At 38.2% G+C, this 23647-nt stretch overlaps 1 protein-coding gene across 1 annotated transcript; it reads right to left on the reverse strand.

Annotated features, from left to right (window-relative positions):
- Positions 1–2333: 2333 nt before the first annotated feature.
- Positions 2334–11077, reverse strand: LOC128127967 (uncharacterized). The gene is made up of 7 exons (XM_052766718.1): positions 10751–11077; positions 10140–10606; positions 8915–10043; positions 8259–8834; positions 6947–7217; positions 4492–4850; positions 2334–2387 (listed from the first exon to the last, which is right to left on the reverse strand). Exons 1-7 carry the CDS (start codon positions 11075–11077, stop codon positions 2334–2336), a joined length of 3183 nt encoding a protein of 1060 aa, XP_052622678.1.
- Between the last annotated feature and the right edge of the window lie 12570 nt (positions 11078–23647).

Below are 23647 nucleotides of genomic sequence, written 5' to 3' on the forward strand. Positions count from 1 at the left end.
TTTTCAAAAACCACATCCTTTTTCATGCTTATCACCTTCTTAATCTTGATCAGTGACCAAACATCCTTAGGAGCTTTGCCAAGTACCACATGAAAAAGAATTTTCATATGAGTCCCTTCATCTCTCTCTTTGAAATTCCCTTCAGCTTTGAATTGAGGCATGATAAGCATGATCTCATTTATAGGGAATCCAGCTGGCAAACATCAGAATTTGTGATCACATAACTTTTCTTAGGCTTCTTTTCGAATGTATACATGTGATTGAAAGCAACCTTGGATTCGATTGTTTCATTGTTATAGTGTTTTGCCGGATCACCTTTATCCATCCCCTTCGGATCATTAGCCCTCTGAGCCATTATACTTTGAACGATTCTAAGCTTTTAAATCTCAGCTTCAGCCTCAGCCTTCTTTTCTTCTTTATATTTTTCCACAAGAATTGATTTTCCTTTGTCTGTAGTTACCTCTTTTGGCTTCGAACCACTTCCTCCAGATTCCAAAGGTTTACCAATTACAATTCCTTTCGAAATTGTTCTTGTAATTGGCAATGTTGTTATGATTGTTGAGGTCACTGGTTCAGCAGACACTATCACTGGTTTAGTTGAAGGGATGTTTGAAGAGAATACCTTGCCCACCACTTTCGCTTCTTCTTCTGCTGACTTCCTTTCTCCCCCTTGCACCCCTGTGAAAACAGGAGGAGCAGTAGTTGAGGGAAGAAGACTGGATATGCGAAATAGTGGGGCAAGTTGCTTGTTAAGTATGGCTTTGAATTGCACAAACTTCTGGGATAAAAATTCTGGAGTAATCAACGGGGACGAAACCGTTTTCGTTGAGATCTCCTTCAATTCCTTTAGCAACTTCATCACACCTTCAAAATTTTCACTTTCGGATTTGGAGAGTTGATTTATTTGAGGACTCAAACCTTCATATAGCTTGACAAAACGAGTTACAACATCACAAATGATATCGACCTTCTGATATAAGGACACATAATCATGTTGAACATAAAGAATTTCCTTTTTCATATCTTCACGAAGTTTGTGAATTTGTGAGTTAACGTCCTCCTTCACCTTCTTCACCTCCTGAACAAAAAGAACATGACGTTCTTTTGTTATGCTTTTCAAATTCTTAACTTCTCCCATAAAATCAGATCTGAGAGTTTTAACACGAAGCTCAGAATTCTGATCTGTGTAATCAACCTTCTCTAAAATAGCAGACTCTGAGGCTTTCAACATTCCAGAAACTTTGTTGATTACTCTTGATTCGAACATCTTGAGCATGGAATCAACCTCCAAACTTGAAATAGATGAACTTCCTACAAGATCAACTTGGGATTGAATGATGGAGTTCAACTTTTGATTAAGAATTTTGTATTGCTTCATTGTCATCAACATGTGATCAGGAAATTCTTCTTCATCTTCGTTAAATTCCAAATTTTCGAACGTACCACCAAACCCTTCATTATCAGTTTCAATTGGTGAAGATGGTCTGGGTGTATCAGTGGATTGAGAAGGAAAAATGGAAGTGAATGGTTGATTGATGATATGTTCGAAGGTTGGCGAAATAGTGGTTGATGTGAGAGGAATAGTAGATGTTGGTGTAACAGTAAAGATAATTAGACCTTGATCTGCATCTTTCGAACCTCCTTCACCCATGTTGACATTTGCATCTGTATCAGATACGTGTGCAGGGATGTCTGAAGTTCGAACCTACTTAAAAATTGACTCGGCAATTGAAACTTCGGGTGGTATGATAACATTCTTCTCAGGAATGGAACTTGTAATGATAAGAGTGAACTCTGGAGTTTCTGGTATTCATTCATCTTCTTCTGTAGACTCAGTAGATAAAACAAGCTTTTGAGTCTTCTTCGTCTTCTTCTTCTTCGGTTGTGACAAGTGTTTTGCCATATCTTCTGCTACTCGTTTCTTGGACCCGGAAGAAACAAGAACAGGTACATCATGAATTAAAACTCCTTGGTGAGTAATTTGAGGTTTGCGAACCAGCTTCTGTGATGATGACTTTCGTTTGTGAGTAGACTTCATCTTGATTCTTCGAAACATCCCAGTTTTCGAAGGAATAATGACATTCTCTTGAGTCTCTTCCACCATTGGCTCAATCACATGTGTTTGAGAAGAGTAAGGTAGCTCAGAGACTAATGTGAATATAAGCCTGATTGGGAAGAAATTTTCGTATGAAAAATTTCATTAAGGCTTTCGTACACACACATTGAGTCATGGAGGCTTTGGACAACATGCAGCAGCATGCTTCTAGGGACATCCTAACTAGTTTGAATAATGAGAAACATATCGATTCATACAAATTTTTTTTACCTGACCCTTATACTGCTTGCATTGTCCCCTCTGAATCATCATCATAATCTGCAATAAAATTCTAAAAAGAAGTAAAAACATTTTTGTTGTTTTCGAATTTTTCGAAAATAAAGACATAACAAAATAAAATCTTTTTGGATTTTTGATTTTTTGAAAATATAAAAAACAAAACAAATGAAAATCTTTTTGGATTTTTGATTTTTCGAAAATATAAAAAAAAAACAAAAGAAAATCTTTTTGGATTTTTGAGTTTTCGAAAAATTGACAAGGAGACTGAATTTGTTGCAAATAGACGAATGTTTGACATTCCTTTAAGAGTGACAAATATACGAATTCGAAGCGTTGACAATGAACAATAACCACTACCTCAACGCTGAAAATAAGTTACAAACGTACGAATTCGAAGCGGTCGAAGCGTTGACCATGAACAGTAACCGCTGAATACTGAATGACTTTGCTTTATGTTTTATACAACCCTCTTATTCATTCTTTGTCACCCATCATTCTTCTTTTTCGCATGGAACAAAATTTCCATCGATCATTCCAAGCCCTTCTATTATTCTCACAAATGACTTTTCATCCAACGGTTTCGTGAAAATATCAGCTAACTGATCAGATGTTTTCACGAAATGTACTTCAATGTTCCCATCCTCCACGTGATCTTTAATAAAATGATAAAGAAGAGCTATGTGCTTAGTCTTCGAATGCTGCACAGGATTATGACAAATTCTGATTGCACTTTGAGAATCACAATATAATGGAATCTTTTTCATATTAATTGCATAATCATGTAATTGAGTTTGGACCCATATTATTTGCGAAGTGTAAGCAACAGCAGCCACATATTCTGCTTCAACTGTGGAAATTGACACACACGTTTGCTTTTTCGACTGCCAACTGACTAATTTGCCATCAAGAAATTGACACCCTCCACTTGTGCTTTTTCGATCAATATTGCAGCCACCCTAGTCTGCATCTGAGTATGCTTGAACGAAGAATCTGGTTTTTGAAGGATACCACAATCCTAACGAAATTGTTCATTTAAGATAATGAAAAATATTCTTCACAACAAATAGATGTGGTTTGCGTGGATTAGACTGATACCTTGCACAATTACACACAGAAAACATGATATTAGGTCTACTTGCTGTAAGATAAAGTAATGAACCAATCATGTTCCTATACAATGTTATATCAACAACAGGTTTGTCTAACGATGGTGTTAGCTTTATGCCCGTTGCCATTGGTACACGAAGCTCTGTGCTATTCGTCAATCCAAACTTTTCTAGCAAATTTTTCGTATGTTTTTCCTGATTAATGAAAATCCCTTCTCTGTTTTGACGAATATTCAAGCCAAGAAAATTATTGATTTTTCCCATCATGCTCATTTCAAACTTGTTTTTCATCAAATCTTCGAATTCTCTAGACAAAGCAGGGCCAGTCGAGCCAAAAATAATATCATCAACATAAATTTGAACAAGCATAAGATGATTCCCTAATTTCTTTCGAAATAAAGTGGGATCAACATATCCTTGTTTAAATTTTGATTGTTTCAAAAATGATGTAAGAGTTGCATACCATGCTCATGGTGCTTGTTTCAGACCATAAACCGCCTTATCTAAAACATAAACATGATTAGGATATTCTTCGTTAATAAAACCTGGAGGTTGTTCCACATAAACAGTTTCTTCAAGCTCTCCATTTAAAAATGCACACTTCATGTCCATTTGATAAACATCAAGATCTTTGTGAGCTGCATAAGTCAGAAATATTCGAACCGTCTCGAGTCTTGCGACAGGGGTAAAAGTTTCTTCATAGTCGATTCCTTCTTGTTGTGAATATCCTTTTACAACAAGTCTGGCTTTGTTTCGAACAATGTTTCCATCTTTTTCAATTTTATTTTTGAAAATCCATTTTAACCCAACAATCAAAATATATGCAGGTTTAGGAATTAATCTCCAAACCTTGTTTCGTTCAAATTTTGACAATTCAGATTGCATTGCAACAACCCAATCTGAGTGTTCCATTGCATTCTTAACTGTTTTTGGTTCAATTTTAGATATGAAAACATTAAACATGCAAAATTCTTGATGAATATTCAATACCTCATTCTTTGCACGAATTTGAGCTCTTGTCATAACTCCCTCTTGTGGATTCTCAATTACTTGATCCTTCAGATGATCTCTTGTCCATTTTTCGGTTGGTGGATATGATGGATCAAATTCCAAAGGTGCATCTTCATATATTTCTTCATTTTCTGAGCCTGCATTCGAACAAGCATCATCAAAATTATGCTCCCCCTCAACAACATGCTCCCCCTCGACTTTAGCATTCATTTGATCTTTCTCCCCCTCGAAAGAATGCTCTTCATTATTTAAAGTATTCGAATCCAATTGCTCCCCCTCCACTGGACTATTTTGCATACTTTCGCTTTGTTGTGAAGTTGATGTAGATTCATCAGTTAACTTTGCAAATTCTGGTATGTGATTATCAGGAGCATGAACTTCAGCATCAACTGCATGATCTGAAATACCAAAAATCAAATCATAATCAGTATCATCCATTTGTATAGTTTCAGTTTCAACTTGAGTTTCTTGCAAAATTGGATGATTTGCAAATGTATGCTCATTTTGTTTAATATAGTAATCATCGAATGTGAGATTGAAAGTTTCTTCCACTTTTTGTGTTCACTTATTTAACACTCGATATGCAATAGAATTGTGCGAATATCCAAGAAAAATCCCTTCATCAGCTTTTGCTTGAAATTTCGAAAGATGATCCTTGAGATTCATAATAAAGCACCTACATCCGAAAACATGAAAGTACTTCACATTAGGTTTATGATTATTCAGAATTTCGTATGGTGTAATATTAAACCGACGATGAATAAACGATCTGTTTTGAGTAAAACATGCAGTTGAAACAGCTTCAGCCCATAGATATTGAGGTGAATTCGCATATGCCAACATGGTTTTTGTTGCTTCGCATAATGAGTGATTCCTTCGTTCTACAACACCATTTTGTTGTGGTGTGTATGGAGATGAAAAATTATGCGAAATCCCTTTGTCTACCAAAAATGAATCAAGAACATTGTTCTTAAATTCAGTTCCATGATCACTCTTGATTTTTCGAACAGTTTTCTTCAACGTGGTTTCCATCTTTTTGATGAAGTCAATCATGTTTTGTGGAACTTCAGATTTGAGCCTGAAAAAATAAACCCACGTAAATCTGGAAAAATTGTCAACAATAACTAAAATGTACTGTTTATTGTTGAGAGTTGAAACAGTCAAAGGACCATACAAATCAATATGTAACAGCTGCAGAGGTGCAACAATTTTCGAATCAATTGTGATTGGATGACCTTGTTTATGTTGCTTGCCAAATTCACAAGCTGCACATAAAGAATCATTGTCAAATTTAAGTACATGTAAGCCTCTTACCAGATCTTGTACCACAAGTTTATTGATGTTTCGAAAGTTGAGATGTGTTAGTCTTCGATGCCATAACCAGCTTAAATCAGATGTAGCTTTCGAAAGAAGACATACTTAGGGATGGAAAAAAAAACCCGAACCCGACGGGGAAACCCGAAACCCGATCATTTCGGGTCGGGTAACGGGTCGTTATCGGGTTTTTTATCGGGTTCGGGGCAGGGAGTGGGTTATCTTCGCCCCGACCCGCCCCGCCCCGATTATATATATATATATATATATATATATATATATATATATATATATATATATATATATATATATATATATATATAATATGTTCAAAAAAATTTGCTGTTAATTGTACGCGATCAAATATAAAATACTTATCGTGGACAATTTTTTTAGTTATTAACAATCTGGTGTTAATTATCATTTTTATGTGTTTTGACGTATTAAAAAAAACTTAAATCAAATAATTTTTAATATAACGTCCAGTTTATTTTATTAAAGTGATTTATCATGTTTTTAATTTAAAAGAGTTGTTAGAACATGTATATTTTATAAGACATTGGGGTACCCTAAAAGAGAATAAAGATTTCGTTATCAATTTTTGTAAACCCGATAAGATACCCGAAACCCGACGGGGAAACCCGAAACCCAATGGGGCGCCCCGATAAGATACCCGAAAGTTATCGGGGCGGGTTTGGGAATCCATGCCCCGCCCCGAACCCGCCCCGTTGCCATTCCTAGACATACTGCTGCTTTGCCTACAATTGGATTGATGTCTAGAGTGAACATGTCACCTTTTCTTTTAGATTTCAGTAATATTTCTTTTGTGTTAACATTCGAAATAACATTTCCTTCTTCGTTAAAGAGAACTTGATTGCCAGTGCCCAGCACAAGTTGAGAAACACTAATGAAGTTATGTTGAAGACCTTCAACATATGTAACACGATTCACTGTGAATTGTCCATTTGTGATTTTCCCATATCCCTTGACTTGTCAATTTGATCTTTAAATTCCTTAGAGTTTAATTTGACAACTTTTTCTTTTTCCTTTTCAACACATATTATTTTCTCTTTTTCAACTTTTGATTTTTCAACCGATTGTTTTTGTGGTTTTTGTCTTTGAAAAACATATGAATTCTTTGTTAAGTTGTTTTCAACCGTGTTTTGATTTGCGAAAAAACCTTCCTCAGTTGTTTTTGAATTATCCTCTTCAATCATCTTCTTTAACTCTGGTTTAATATTCTCAACATTACCTGTAGTTACAAAAACTTGATTTGGAAAAATGACATCATCTGTGCATTTGAAATTTGGATAAACCACCGTGTTAGTTTCAAGATAATGTTCGCCTTTTTCATTCGTTACTTTTTCGAACTTTTGTGTATCACCAAACACTTGATCAACAACTATTCGTGGAATTTCTTCTTCCTTTGAGGATGTGATGAGTTCAAAACTCTTTGATCGTTTAGATCTTTAACAAGTACGACAAAAGAAATCTAACAGTTTAAGAACAAAATAAGAATGAACACAGAACAAAATTAAATATGAGCTTATGATTTAAAACTGAGTCACGCCTCAGCAGAGCTCGATGAAGAACTACCGTTGTAGAGGCGAGCTAGGGTTTAGAAGCAATGAAAACGAAAACAATAAAAACACTATCTTTTAAGTCTGCATGCATGCAGCTTATATCCTTAAACCCTAATACAAAATTATGCACGGCTGGACAGGCCCAATACCGACATTCAAACTAGGCTATGGACCGAGCCCATGACGCAATCCACTAGACTCAACAATCTCCCCCTTTGCGTCAAATGAGGCGAGGGATTATTTCTTCTGAGCAGGTCTCACCATCTTGATAACTTTAAACAGTTTAGGAATAATGGCGAGAAGAGTCTGTCGGAATAGAATGTACCACCTCAGCATGTCGACGAATAGCTTTTTATCTGCAGTACTGTTCTGGTCGCACCTTTATATGATTTCCAAGACATGCTCAAGACAGGACGTCGAGAAGAGGTGTTTGTCAACAAGAGCGAACATACATTTTTGACTTTCGCCCCTGATAAACATAACTGTGTGATACGTCGAATCTATCTTCCCCTTGATCATGGAATTGACATTGCCAGCTCTGCCCATAGGTTTGATCGTTGGTCACTTGTGTATGGCAGAGGCAATTTCCTGGCCCATCTTCGCTACCTCATGTATGTAGCAAACAAGCATACGCTTGACATGATCGATTATTGGCTGGTACTCCTGAGGATTTGACAAAAGAATGATGTTGAGAAGTATCCAGTCATGGGGGTTGAGGTTCGGTTGATCAGCAAGGGAAAAATGGTGAACTGAGCCTTCGGTTCCTGTAGTCACCCTGAATTTGACATTGATAAATTTTCATGCTGAGTAGGGCTTCATCACCTTGACGGTGGTTATCTTCTTCGAGCTCCAGGTCTGATACTGGGGTTGAGCAAACTCTAAGTAGAACTCTAATAGATCCCTATCTACCTTCGGGTCTGGAGATGGAATGGCAGCAGTCGAATTGAAACAGTGGAAGATGAATGCCTTTCGGGTGATTGGCATATCGAACTGCGCATCCTTGGAGTTGTCAAGGCTAAATGAAATTATTGGCTCGAGCCATAGAATAGCAGGCTCGTCAATTGCACACCTCTGAAGCGAATCCTTTGTCCATACAAGGAACAAAGCCTTTGTCTTTTCTAGAAGCTCCACCTCCTTTCGCTTCTGTTCTAGCTCAGCCTGGTGTTTCTTGACACTTTCTTCCAGATCTTTCTCAGAAGTCTTAACCTTCTGGAAGGGATTCTTTGGATTTTCGGCATAGACATCATCATCTTCATGATCTGTGTCGTCATCACCGATTTTCTTCTTCTTCTTCTCTTTGTTACTTACCGAAGCTACATTATCCTTCGGTTTAGCAGATGGTTTTGAGGTAGAGGGAGGAGGTTGCACTTTCTCTTTTGGATTAGACACTTCTTCTCCCCCTTGTTGCGGTTGGACCCCGGTCACCAGAACACCCTCGATACGGCTGAGAACGTCCAGTGTCGGTCTGAGCTTATCTGAGCTTATCTGAGCTTATCTGAGCTTATTTGACCTTCAATAAGATGAAGAAGGATGGAGTGAATATCAGCAGCAGAACTTCATATAACCTCCCGTTCTGACTTGAGGTCATCAATCTTAGCAGTAGCAGTTTGCAGCTTGTGTGTTTGCAATTTAAGCTGAGTTGTGCGTTTGGCAAGCTCATCCATAATCCCATTTTCCATAGCTAAGTCCGCTTGCAGTTGAGTTAAGCGTTCGTTGACATTAGCATGGAACTTGTCATTTGCCTGTTCAATAGCAAGGCGTGCCGCTTCAACCTTCGAGCAATCAGACTGAAGAGTTTCTACAGAAGAATTGACAGTGGCAGCATTCTTGGCAGCAACAGCCTGTAAAGAATCTAAAAAGATATGAGCGTCAGAGACTAGTTTATCGACTTTTGTGGTCGCTTCCTTGCACTCCTGAGTAGAGGCATCAACAGCACAAGAGGTCTGTTGACACTGAGAAGTGGAGGCTTCAATAGCCTTGGCTGCATCAGATAAAGATGCTGAATGTTCAGCAACAAGTGAAGAGAATAGGGCCTTTAACACAACATTTGAATAGGCTCCTGAGGAAGATGAGGAAAGCAGTTGATCAAGCTTGTCGTTGATCGCTTTGAGATGACATTTGGTGATAGGCTCATCGTCATCATCCTCACTTTGTACTCGATAAGGACTGAAGTATGTGGAGTCGAACTCCAAGTCCTCACCGCCCAAAATCGGGGTTGTTTCTGTAGAAGGTGTTTGGGATAGAGGTTTTGAAGAAGGTGGAGGTTCGGTTGTTACTGGAGTTTCGGTTGTTCGCGGAGGTTCGGTTGTGTGAGGAGGTTCGGTTGTAAAAGTAGGTTCGGTTGCAGGTGGTTTGGGAATAGTGAATGTAGGTTTTGTAGTGGTGGTAGAAGTTGTATTTGTGAAAATGGGAGTGGGAATAGGTATTGAAGTGAAGGGTTGAGAGGCGGTTGTTTGAGAGATAGGAGGGATAGAAGCAGGAATTGTAACAGATGGAGGTGAAGAAGGCAAAGATCGAACCGGAATTTCTGGAGTAGGGGAGCGAGGCGGAGTATCCCCTCGGCCCGAAGCCTCTTCATCAGAACTTTCATTCTCAGAATCTGAAGATGGAGCGTTCTTCTGCTTAGGAGGAACATATTCTGAATCCGAATCGCTTGAGGATTGAAGAATAAGTCTCCTAGTAGGCTTCTTCTGCCTTTTGGGTTGAGGTTGAGAAGGAGCAGCTTTATCAGTTTTCCTCTTCTTGGGGGTCTGCCCCTTGGATGGTTTTGTTACCGGTCCCTCCTTCTACGACTCAGGCTTCTTGCCCCTTTTGGCTGGTTTGTCACCTTCTTCAATGGAGCGAAGCATTGAGGGAATGAGATCACGTGGACCAACAGACTTACGCTTCCTATACTGTTGAAGAAGTTTGCTTGATGCTGAGATACAACCGAGCATGGTTTCAGGAATAGAGCCAATGTAGGTGAACTTTGTGGGATCAGTGACAATGATCTTCGTCGTATGAAAGGTGGCGATGGAAGAAAGCAAGGAATCCGCCATAATTGGAACACGATTACGATCCATTGCCCACTTAGTGATGATAGTCCAGAAACGCCCACATGAAATCTCCGAGTGCTTGGACGAAGAGACTAGACTCTGAACCAACTGCTGCCAAATAATGGTCCCATAGTCAAGGTTAAGCCCATTGTACAACCCATACAACACCGTCATGAAAGCCTTGCTAGCACCGTCAGAACCAGCGCTCCGCTCAGACAATCCCTTGAATAAGAGTGTGAAAAGGCCATTCCATTGAGGAGGAAGGCAGGACTTCTTGAACTTGGTGACGGTTGTTAGGGTTTTAGAATATCCCATCTGATAAAACATTGTAAACAATTGGCCAGTTGTAATGGAATCAGGGTTTACCAGAGACTGATCTTGAGAACGACCTATTAGGGCACAGAATCGACTCTTGGAGATAGAGACCTTCTCATCGTGTAGCTCAAAGTGGATATGCTCATTAGTCTTGTTGTAGAACGCCGTAGAGTAAACAAGTGACAAGAACGACATAGGAACTACTTCAACCTTTGTCAGTGCATCGACGAGTGGTGAGTATTTGAGACACTCAACCACATACAACATGTACAGCTCATAAACGAAGGGAGTGAGATCAATGATTAGGTTTTGTTGGGGTTTTATGGTGAGTAAGGGTTGACGAACTGAGGTATCATGAACAGATGAAGAATCTGCCATTGTAGGAGCTTGAGAATGACGATGAAGAGTTGCAGAAAATAGCCGGGGTTCTTTGAGAGCTTTTTGGAAGTGATAAAGGGTGAGAGAGTACTGTTCAAATCCTTTTATACGTACAAGGAAGAGAGAGAAGAATCCGGATGGAATCTTGGATTATCTCAAAAATAGCGCCTGAGTTGATGTGTGAACAGTTGGCGTGCCGAAGATGACGCAGGAGAGAAAAAATGTTTCCCCTTTTCACGCCTTTTCATAAATATCACCTTTTTCAAATCGCCAAACCGTTTGGATTTCTGCTGAGTCAGCGACCTTTTTATCCTAATCGTTTCACCTGACGATGCTTGAGTGTTTGTGCCTTGAGCTTTTGAATCATGAATCTGTGTGAAACTTAGAAATTTGAAAAATTAAAAATTTTCGTGCAAAGGGTGTAAAAGATAAAGAAATAAAACTAGTATTTTAGGATTATCTTTGATGTCGTATTTAGACATAAAACAATTGATTCTGGGCAAAAATCACTTCCTTCAAAGTCAAGAGAGACATTGAAGTGCTTGCTTGGTTTCCCATGAAATAATGATCAATAACTTGTTGAGAAGTTTTGAAAGGCATCTTTTAAAGGTTAAAGTGGGTGGCTATCGCTTCAATTCATAATTTCTGTAGGGTTTCAAAGCACTCCATGGATGATGGCAATGGGCCCCTTGATGAAGTGTAGGTTAAAAGCCCAAGACTTGTATTTTCCCTATAAATAGTCATGTATTATTCATTATTAGAGTTAAGAGTTAGGAAAAATGTAGCCGCCACGTTGTGAGGTTTCTTGTAGAGTTAGATTCTTATTTCTTAAGTGTAATTTGTTCCTCACAATTCAATAAATCGAGTGATCATTCGACATAATCTTCATATTTGTGTTTGTTCTTACTTTCCGCATCTTGTTCGTCAAATCCCAATTAGGGTTTTAATCCTAACAAGTGGTATCAGAGCGGGTCTTTGAAGATTTATTGATTTTTGAAGTATCGGCTCTTGATTTGACGATTTTTTGCACGAGTTATTGAAGATTATTAGTGTTTTGTGGTATGGAATCAAAGTTCTTGTTCGTTCTGCTGTTCATCAAGTTTTATGGTATCTCTCTGTTCATCTGGGATGCTTGTTTTTTTTGGTGTGTCTATTCATTCTCTTAGCCGCATCTGATCATTTCTTGTCTAAAATAAATTGTTTGCTTCGTAAATTAAATTCATTAGTTTTTGGGCCTTAGATCTGATTCTTTTCTGTTCATTCTTTTCTCTCTATTAGCCCAATCTTTCGTCCACTATTCATCGTCTAGAAATTATGTCAGTGTCGATATCGCAAAGTCTGGATTCAAAAATCAATCTCTTTATTCAAATGATGTGTTCATCTACATGTCGATTAAATGTTCCTATATTTTAATCGATTCAGAATTAAGTTTGCATTTTCTATAGGTTCGATTACAAACTCTTGCAATCGATTTAATTATTGAGTACGTGTTATAGAGTGTTTATCGTTTTCGATTCATTTTGTCATCAATACTTGATAAATCGAGTTAGTTGTTGTACAATCTTATGGTTGAAAGTCCTATTTGTTACAATCGATTGATTTGAAAACCTAATTGCGTGGGTCATTGATCATGAGTGCTTTGACGAACATCAAGAACATACATTCGATGATTGTATCAAGTTTTTCTAACTATCTGAACCTGCAAATCGATTTTGAAAGAGCGATTGGATGGATGTTATATTTTGCTATTTCGTCCACCAGTGATGAAAAGATGAATTGGTTGGAGTCGGATTCGGAGCTTGTATTGCTCGCACACAAGGAACCTATGATTCACATCGGCAATTCAAAAGGTTAATTTGGGTTGGAAGGTTTCACTGCTAACCACTCGTTCTTCTCCCACGAACGTTCTCTGACTGTGGTAGTGTGATTATCTTCTTCAATTGGAACGAACAATGGTCAAATAGAAAAGTCAAAATTGGAGTTATAGATTTATGAGTGTTGCACTCATTTATGAGTGTAATCGGATATGAAGGGTGAATCGATTTGCTAATGTTAGTCGGTCTCTTTGTTTTTTATCATGATTCTGGACTCTGGCTTCCGATTCAAACTAGATGGGTCAAAGGATAAAGTCAAAATTGACCGTGGTTCAGGGTGAATAATGAGCGAACGCTAAAACTGCGAACATTCGCCTCTGATTAGAATATTAGATTCGTTTTTCTGGATTCTCTTTGGGGTATAATCGACGAACCTGGAACGATTTATTGGTCGTGTGTTTGTGCTAGAAATGAAAAACGAGACTGTGCTTGGAATGTTGGGGCTTAAATCGGAAGTATGGTTTCGGTTTTATATCAATGAACTTGGAACGAACTTGGATTCGTTTATTTGAGCTTGGAACGAATGTAGATATTGGAATCGTATCTGTAGTTTCGCTTGTGAACATTCGCTTGTAATCACGTTCCAGTCACATTCGTTTATCACGCATAAATTGGGGAAGAAGATATCAAGTTACATTAATGGTCCCTGAAACTTCAACGAAATGACACTTCTGGTCCCTATTGTTTTCACAACTTGGCGATTATGGACGATTTCCAGATTTTTTCAGAAATAAAGGGGAGTATTGATGCAGAATTACAATTTCAGTCCCTGTTTTTCAGCAAGTGACAATTTCAGCCCATTTTTCGAAAAATTTGCAATTTTAAGGGCCGGTGAACAGTTTTGGATTTTTCAACGCTCATATTTTTTCGTGAACAGAAAAATAAAGATTCCATCAAGTCTTGGCGGTTCGAAAAGTCGTTTTTCGTGATAACATCAAATTTTCACAACTTTTTCGGATTTTATACTTCATTGTATATATCATTTTGTCGCGGGGGAGCTTAGTAAATTTTTTATGCATTCAAGATCATTCTCATGACCATTTGAAGGCTTTATAATCATGTTTTTGATTATAAATCGGGGGAGAATTTGGTATGGTCATACGAAATTGGATTTGTAACTTTTCAAATTTGAAGATTTTTGATAAAGCTTGTGGTAGAATTATGAAGGTAGCTTTTACAGCGGAAGTTCTTCATCGAGCTCTGCTAAAGGTTTTACAGAGAAGTATCCTTTACAGCGGAAGTTCTTTATCGAGCTCTGCTAAGGACTTGTTATATCTCTGAATTCTTGTATTTTCTCGATCAAGTGGCGTTACGAATCTTAAAGCTTGGGTTGTTACATGATATTTTTTGATGACTTATATCATTAGCTTATTTGAAGATCATTGTGACTTGGAGGGGGAGCTCTTCAAAGACAAGAAGTGATTCGGTTTCTTTGTTCTGAAATGGGTTTTTATGGCGGGTATGGTTTTCATGAAGATTCTTTGGGATTACATTCGAAAATGAAGTTTAAAGACATTACTTCAGTGCTTGATTTAGATATCCTAGAGCCCGTGTTTGAAGACTATTGAAGAATCAAGATTCATGGATTGCTTCATATATTCCTTGTTGCAGATCTTTTTATTTTCTAGATGCTTGTTTTGGAAGTTAAAGCATTGTCATCCATTCCATACTTTGAGGGGGAGATTGTAGGGTTTCAAAGCACTCCATGGATGATGGCAATGGGCCCCTTGATGAAGTGTAGGTTAAAAGCCCAAGACTTGTATTTTCCCTATAAAGAGTCATGTATTATTCATTATTAGGGTTAAAAGTTAGGAAAAATGTAGCCGCCACGTTGTGAGGTTTCTTGTAGAGTTAGATTCTTATTTCTTAAGTGTAATTTGTTCCTCACAATTCAATAAATCGAGTGATCATTCGACATAATCTTCATATTTGTGTTTGTTCTTATTTTCCGCATCTTGTTCGTCAAATCCCAATTAGGGTTTTAATCCTAACAATTTCGATACTTAACATAAGACCGAAACTGAATGAAATACTTGTGAGATCATTGTGATCTGTTGAACAAGTTGGTATGATAAATTTTATAGCAGCGAGGGAAAAAGGAAATCTAAAAAAAAAAATAAAACTGGATCTTTTAGGGTTAAAGAATCCTTGGTGAAAGGAAAACTTATAAAGATCACTCAAAAGAAAAAGAGATTTCATAGGGTAACAAGTAAGATCTTAAATCGTTAGATTCACCGTCAATTCATTAGTGGTGTTGAACTTTGGGTTTCACTTAGTACATAGTAGCATGAGACTAAGATCATGAACACAGATGTTGTATAACCATAAACTTCAGTGGTTAAGACTGAGAGTCTCAGGGGTTATATTGATGAAACGAATTATAATGGAGAAAGATGATAGAGATGGTATAAGAAGCGAAAGTACCTCTGCATTAAAGAAAAGAAGGACCAAGCAGAAAACTCTAAACTCAATGTGAGTAGAGTAAGGTAGCTCAGGATTAGAGTGAATCACATAGCCTGGATTGGGAAAACATGATAGGTATATATCATGTCATTAAGGCTTCACTCAAAATCTATCAAGGCTTTAGTCAACATACAACAACATGCTTCTAGGGACTCCTAACTATGAAAACTATTTACTTGCCTTAGCAATGCCATTGAAAGAGAAAAAGAAAAATATTTTTCGATTTCTTAAGAGTTTTTAAAGAAAAAAAAATATTTTTGGAATTTTTATAAAAAAAAAAAGAAGAAAAAAAAATAAAAATAAAGAAAAGATGTACATAAGTGAACACTTGAAAACGCCTTAAAAAAATAGAACAAGTTCAGAAGGACCGAACCCGAAATAGACCGAACGTTCGGTTCATGGACCAACTTCACCCGAAATAGACCGAACCCGAAATGGACCGAACGTTCGGTTCATTTCGGTTCGCTCAATTTCGCTTGTTACCTTTACGAGAGTGAAGGCGATGTCAGTACTGCCTCGGCTTGCATCATTCCTAGGCCTTGTAAAATCTTATTGAAGCTTGCTTCAGGTAAGGCCTTTGTGAATATGTCTGCCAGTTGATCATTCGTTCTGACGAAGTGTATTTCAACGTTGCCATCTTCGACGTGATCCTTGATGAAATGGTACCTCAGTGCGATATGCTTAGTCTTCGAGTGTTCCACTGGGTTGTGACAGATTCTGATTGCACTTTCAGAGTCACAATGTAATGGGATTTTCTTCATATTTAAGCCATAATCCCGGAGTTGACTCTGTATCCATACGACTTGAGATGTACAGGATGCTGCAGCAATGTATTCGGCTTCTGAAGTGGATAACGAAACACAAGTTTGTTTCTTTGATTGCTAACTGACTAATTTTCCATCCAGAAATTGACATCCTCCTTTGGTGCTTTTACGATCCAATCCACAACCACCTAGATCGGCATCTGAAAATGCTTGCACGAAGAATCCGGAGTTGGCTGGATACCATAGACCGAGAGAGGAGGTTCGCTTTAGATAGCGAAATATGTTCTTCACTGCTTGAAGATGGGGTTCTCGTGGGTTGGCTTGAAATCGTGCATAGTAACAGAAAGAGAACATGATGTCAGGTCTACTGGCTGTAAGATACATTAAAGACCCGATTATCTGTCGATAAAGCGTTATATCAGCGGCTGCTTTCTCCAATGATGGTGTGAGTTTCGTTCCAAAAGCCATTGGCACTTTTACTTTGGAGTCTCCCGTCATCCCAAACTTGGTGAGCAAAGTCTTGGTATATGCTTCCTGATTAATAAAAATGCCTTCGGGTCCTTGTCTAATGTTTAAACCAAGGAAAAAGTTAATTGGACCCATTGAGCTCATCTCAAATTTAGTTTCCATCAACTTTCTGAATTCAGCTGTTAAGCTAGGATTCGTGGAGCCAAAGATGATGTCATCAACGTAAATTTGGACTATCATAAGGTGGTTACCTTCTCGCTTACGGAAGAAGGTTGGGTCAACCGAACCTTGTTTGAATTTAGACATTTTTAAGAAACGAGTGAGAGTTTCTTACCATGCTCTGGGAGCTTGTTTCAGGCCATAGACAACTTTGTCAAGGATATAGCAATGATCTGGATACTTCTCATTAACGAATCCTGGAGGTTGCTCAACATATACGGTTTCTTCAAGTTCACCGTTTAGGAAGGCACATTTGATGTCCATCTGATAGACTTCAAAGTTTTTGTGAGCAGCATATGCAAGAAAGATACGAACAGATTCCAATCTAGCCACTGGAGCGAAGGTTTCTTCATAATCGATTCCCACTTCCTGACAATATCCTTTTACGACAAGCTTTGCTTTGTTACGAATGACATTCCCCTCTTTGTCCATCTTGTTTCTGAATACCCATTTGAGACCGACAACCGAAGCATCCTTAGGAGTTTGAATAAGACGCCAAACCTTATTTCGTTCAAACTCATTTAGTTCATCCTGCATGGCTTGAACCCAGTCTGAATGATCAAGAGCTGAATTAACAGTCTTTGGCTCAATTTTGGACACGAATGAATTGAACATACAAAACTAGTTTTGAAAATAAAACAGCCTGTTTCGCTTTGATTTGAGAGCGGGTCAACACCTTTTCAGAGGATTCCCCAATGATTTGAGTCTGGGGGTGATCTTTGGTCCATTTCACAAGTGGAGGAAACTTTGGATCATAGATAGGATCCAATTTAGCATTGATTTCTTCTTCGAGTTCAGACAGATTGTCATCTTCACTAATTGTTTTCTCCCCCTCGAAGAATGTTTCCTGTTCAGGACCAACATTTGCACCTTCTTCATTGGTTAGAATTTCAGTTGATCCTGTTGTATTTGGTGATGAGTTCTCCCCCTGGAAAGAAGAACCTTGATCATGATAAGGAGAAGAACCCTCCCCCTCGATAGTAGGATGGTCACTTGAAGGTTCGCTTCCATCTGCACTTTCGGTTCCTTTGGATTGATCATCCGCCATTTTTCTAGCAGCATCACCTATAACTTGTTTCATATTTTCAACTTTGTTGTCTTTTGCAGTTGATTCTGAGTCAATTGATTTCTGAGGATCATTAAACAAGAGCATGAATTGGTCGAAAAGATTCGAGATGGAGATAGTAACCTGACCATTCTTTGGAAATATGTCATGTGATGCAGCTTTGGTTGTTCTTAATTTCTTAACATAACTATCGTCAAAAGTGACATAGTATGTTTCCTCAATTTTCTTCGAGCGTTTATTGAGAACTCTATATGCCTTGGAGTTCAGGGAATAGCCTAAGAAAATTCCTTCGTCCGCCTTAGCATCGAACTTGTTTCGATTCTCTTTGGAGTTGAAAATGAAGCATCTAGAACCGAACACATGAAAGAATTTCATGTTCGGTTTTCGATTGTTCATGATCTCGTAAGGAGTAATGGAGAACCATTTATTCAAGTAAGATCTATTCTGAGTATATCATGCAGCCGCAATTGCATCAACCCAGAAGTATAATGGCAAGGATGTGAAGCATAACATGGTGCGAGCAGCTTCACACAAGGATCGATTTCTCCTTTCAACAATGCCGTTTTGTTGTGGAGTATAGGGAGCTGAGAAATTGTGAGTCATCCCCTTTTCAGCAAGAAAACATTCAAAATCTTTATTTTTGAATTCCAGGCCATTATCGCTCCTTATATTACGAACAACCTTTTTGAGTTGCGTTTCTATCTGTTTAATGAAGAGCTTGAGCTTTGGTGCAGCTTCAGACTTTTGCTTGAGAAAGAAGGTCCATGTGAACCTTGAAAAATCGTCTACAATAACCAGAATATATTTGTTTCCTCTAATGCTTTCGATGGACGATGGACCACATAGATCAATATGCAGTATCTCCAATGGTTCTATTACCTTAGTGTTGATTATTGAAGGATGGCTTTGCCGACTCTGCTTTCCCATTTCACACGCTGCACAGAGATGTTCTTTATCGAATTTCAGAACTGGCAGCCCTCGAACATGATCACCTAAAACTAATTTGTTGATGTCCTTGAAGTTCAGGTGCGAGAGTCTTCTGTGCCATAACCAACTTTCATCGGAGTGAGCCTTTGTGAGTAAACAGACTGTTGGTTTACCTCTTATCGGATTGAGGTTCAGTGGATACATTTCTCCTTTTCGCTTGGATTTTAATAGAACGTTGCTTGACTTCTTCTCAACAATTTCTGAGCCTTCATCGTCGAATGATACTTTTAACCCAGTACCAACCACCAACTGTGATACACTAATGAGATTGTGTTGGAGCCCTTCAACATATGCAACCTTCCTTATAGAGAATTCGCCATTAGTGATCATTCCGTAGCCTTTAATAGGTCCAAAAGAGTTGTTGCCATACTTTACAATACCGCCATCTTTGAGAGAACGAAACTCTCTTAGTTCCTCCTTCCTTCCTGTCATGTGACGCGAGCAGCCACTATCGATGTACCATTGTTCGTCTAACTGCTCATCACGAATAACCTGCAAAAATTAACCAGATTTAGGAACCTAAAGTTTCTTGGGTCCTTGTGAGCCTTTTACAGGACATGGTATGGTAAGATAAATATCAACCATATATGTGCGTTTAATTAAAGTTGTTTCATCTTTTCTTTTAATGGTGAAAACTTTAATTTTTGTTGACTTAGGGGGACTAGGGTTTTTTACAGAAGAACTGGAATTTAGAGATTTGGAATTAGGAGAGACATTAGGTTCCTGGTTTTGTTGATCAAACTTGCAGGCAGGAGGACGGAAAGTGCTATTCCGTTTGCCATTGGATGAAGGACCGAAACTCTCCTTTCGGTTGTTGTAGGATGTGGGACCAAAATTGTTCTTTTGGTTGGAGTTGGATGAGGAACTGAAACTGTCCTTTTGGTTGTTCAAGGATGATGGACCGAAACTCTCCTTTCGGTTGTAGTTAGAAGATGAACCGAAACCGCCCTTTCGGTTGTTGATGGGTGATGGACCGAAACTGCCCTTTTGGTTGTTGATGGGTGATGGACCGAAACTGCCCTTTCGGTTGTTTTCAGTCGAGGGACCGAAACCACCCTTTCGGTTGCTATTTGTGAAAGACCAAAATCATCCTTTCGGTTCCTGTTGGTCGAAGGACCGAAACCTCCCTTTCGGTTCCTTGTGTATTCGTGTGATTTTTGGTTCTTTTCAATCCTTACAAAATCAGGATTTTGAGACTTCCAAAACCGTTTTCTCTCTGAGAGGTTCTTCTTGTATCTCAGATTTCTTTGATGCTTACGATCAGCCACCTGTTTTGGATTTCTGTGAATGTTGGCTTTTCGCTTTGATGCATGGGCACAGCATGCATTATTTGCTGAAGAAGTATTAGTAGTGGTTTGAACAAGTTTATCCAAAGTAGTTTTAGTTCCGCTTGTGCTCGACACATCATACTTGGTAGGCTCATTTAGCGGTTCAGGTATGTATCTACCTTTTACTCTCCATGAGGTTTTCTGATAAAGACCCTTCGTCTCGTCTGTGTTGTCTATTGGGGCCGACCAGAAGAATTCATCACATCCACCAACATTATCTTCTTCTACCATAGCAGTCAGTTCTGCAGTTTGTTGTGGAGTGTTACCTTGCACTGTGTAGACTTGGTTTGGAGTGGTTTTTACCTTTTGGTACACAACAACTTTAGCTTTGAGAGCTTTGGAATTGTTAGTAGAGGAACGAGCAAACTCAACATAGTTTTTAGAGATAAGGTTCTTATTGGACTTTGGTTCATTTTTGGCTAATTCAGAACAGTCTACCAAATCTTCTACAGAAATTTCACTCATATCACCATTCTCATTAAGTTCAAATGTATTTTCAACATCAATTTTGTTTTCTGAACTTAAGTTGGCATTCAATGAGTCAAAATTTTGTATAGTTTCGGCTCTTAGTTTCAATCTATCATTTTCATCTAGTAGATTTTTGAGCATGTCCTTGTGGTCCTTGGACTTTATGTAAGATTCAATTTTGTCCAGGCCTATCTTATATGCTGGAGACACTTCGTCAGATGATACAACGCTTTCACGGTTGTATGCTTCTGCATCGATTTCATCCTCTTTTAATTCAAGGAAAGGTAAAATCATACGATGGATTTTCTTCCCTATTTCACAATCAAGATGCAATTGAGTGATGTTAAAATAGAGTCTCTTAGCAATTAAACAAAAAACATTTCTCTGCTTGAGAAGTTTAAGATTGTCTCTCTGCAAATAAATAGAATCATCTTTAGATCTAATTAATTCCTTTTCCTTTTGCTCGATCCACATTCTTCGTTCCTCTCTCTTTGATGAAATCCTGCTGATTTGATCAGTTAGGTTAGAATTCGTGACACGGGTTTGGGTGAGACTGCTACTTATGCTAGAGAATTTTGACTTCAAATTATTCAATTCCTTTTTATAATTATTAGCAGGTAATTTTAGAGAAGCAAGAATATCTTGTACCTTTTTGATCAACTCATCACATTCGTTGATCTGAACACTGACAGGCTTGGAGGCAAAACATCTGTCATCTCGCTCTCTTTCTTCTTCAACTCCCCCATCAGTTGTGTATCCTCTCATATGGGACACACCCTCGGTCACTGCAAAGCATCTTCCCATTGACTGCTCTGCTTTTGCCATCATAGCTTTCCCGTGAGTAGGCTTCCTAACTTCATCTTCCTCTGAATCTGTGGATCAGATCTCCACACCTCCAAACTCATCGCTGTTGTTAGAACCCTGCACAATTAAAGCATTCATAATAGAGTTATTAACAGCAGACTTTCTTTTCTTCATCTCCTCCAATCTTCTCAGGAGGCTCGCTTTCCTCATCATCTTCGCTTGTCTTCTCTTCTTTCTTTTTCAGCATGCAATCTTTAGCAAAATGATTTTTGCCTCCACAGTAATGACAGTCAAATCCTGAATCACCTCCAATTTTAGCTTCCTTCTTTGACTCTTCAGATTTTGATCCCATATTCGGTTCCTTCTTGATCCGTTCAGCGCTATAGCTTCCCTGCCAGTTTCGGTTCATGTTGGCTGGGAATTTCTTCTTGATAAATTTTCTGGGGTTTGACACCATCATTGCATATTCTTTGCCAGTTAGATCAAAATCTACAAGATCTAATTCCTCTTCTTCTTCAACCGAACTCTTTCCTTTGGAGACAAGAGCTAAGGAACCTAGACCCGAAACTACATTCGTTTCCTTCTATAAGGCATTCTCATGGGATTTTAGAATACCCACAAGTTTTGCCAGAGAATATGACTTGAACTGTTCATGAGCTTTGACAGTTGACACAACAGCCATCCATTCAGGTCTGAGACCATTCATGAAAGTGAACTTTTGTTCAATCACCTTTCTTTCAATTCCATGCTTTATCATCTTGCTCAAAAGATGATTGAAACAATCGAAAGTTTGGATAAGTTTTTCTTCAGGCTTTTGCTTAAAATTGCCAAACTCTGATAACAAGAGGGTTTGAATAGAGTGTTCCAGATCTTCATATGTGGAATATAACTCCTTCAATCTATCCCAGATCTCCTTAGCTGTGGTACAAGAACTTACCAAACGAAACGTATCTGATTGCAGTGCAAACCTTATCATCCTTAGAGCTTTGATGTTGCACTGAAACATCTCTTTTTCATCCTGAGGAAAGTCTTTGACGTCATTGACAAGCTGATTGTATTCTTTCTGCGTTTTAACAATCTTTGATGTGCTAGCATGAGCGAATGGGCCTGAAGTGATTGCTTCCTAGATAAGATACCCATTGTCCTCCGATCCAATCATGTAATCTTCAAAATGATGTGTCCAGACTTCATAGTCTTGCGTGTACAAGATCAGTATTCTTGTTGTAGACCCTATGCTGTTGGAGATATTTATCGGATTGGTTTGAGAATCATCCATAGACATTGTGAATACTTTTGATCGAAAACCTGTAAAAGATCAGACTTGTAATGTTTCGATTAGGGTTAGATTAACAATTAATGAGATACGCCAATAAAGGATGACGGCTAAATAAATATCAATCAATGCGGAATAAAAACCCTATGAACTTCTTCGACAGAAGAGGTGTGTATGGATTACACAGTCTCCTGCTCTGATACCAATTGATGAGTTCAAAACTCTTTGATCGTTTAGATCTTTAACAAGTACGACAAAAGAAATCTAACAGTTTAAGAACAAAATAAGAACGAACACAAAACAGAATCAAATATGAGCTTATGATTCAAAACTGAGTCACGCCTCAGCAGAGCTCGGTGAAGAACTACCGCTGTAGAGGCGAGCTATCTTCTAAGTCTGCATGCATGCAGATTATATACTTAAACCCTAATACGAAATTATGCACGGCTGGACAGGCCCAATACTGGCATTCAAACTAGGCTATGGACCGAGCCCATGACGCAATCCACTAGACTCAACAGGATTCCTTTTCTTTCGAAACTTTCTCAACATCTTCATCATTACTATCATCAGTTTGGTAATCTTTGAGATCCACGAAGTTCATTTCACTAACTTTCGAAGTTGAGGGTATATCAGTTTCATTCTCGACCATCAAATCCTTAACTTTTTCTTTCCCTTTAGAATTCGAAGCAACATTAACAATAGACAACTGAGAACAATCAACATCTTCAAGCTCACTAATTTCACTAACATTGTCAGAATTATCTTCAATATCAGCAAAATTAGATTGAGAATCAGATGTTGAATTCTCAGTCTTTTTCAAAATGTGAATTTGTTCAGATTTAGTCAAAGTATC

The sequence above is a fragment of the Lactuca sativa genome, chromosome 8 (assembly GCF_002870075.4).
Source record: "Lactuca sativa cultivar Salinas chromosome 8, Lsat_Salinas_v11, whole genome shotgun sequence".
Lineage (NCBI taxonomy): Eukaryota > Viridiplantae > Streptophyta > Magnoliopsida > Asterales > Asteraceae > Lactuca > Lactuca sativa.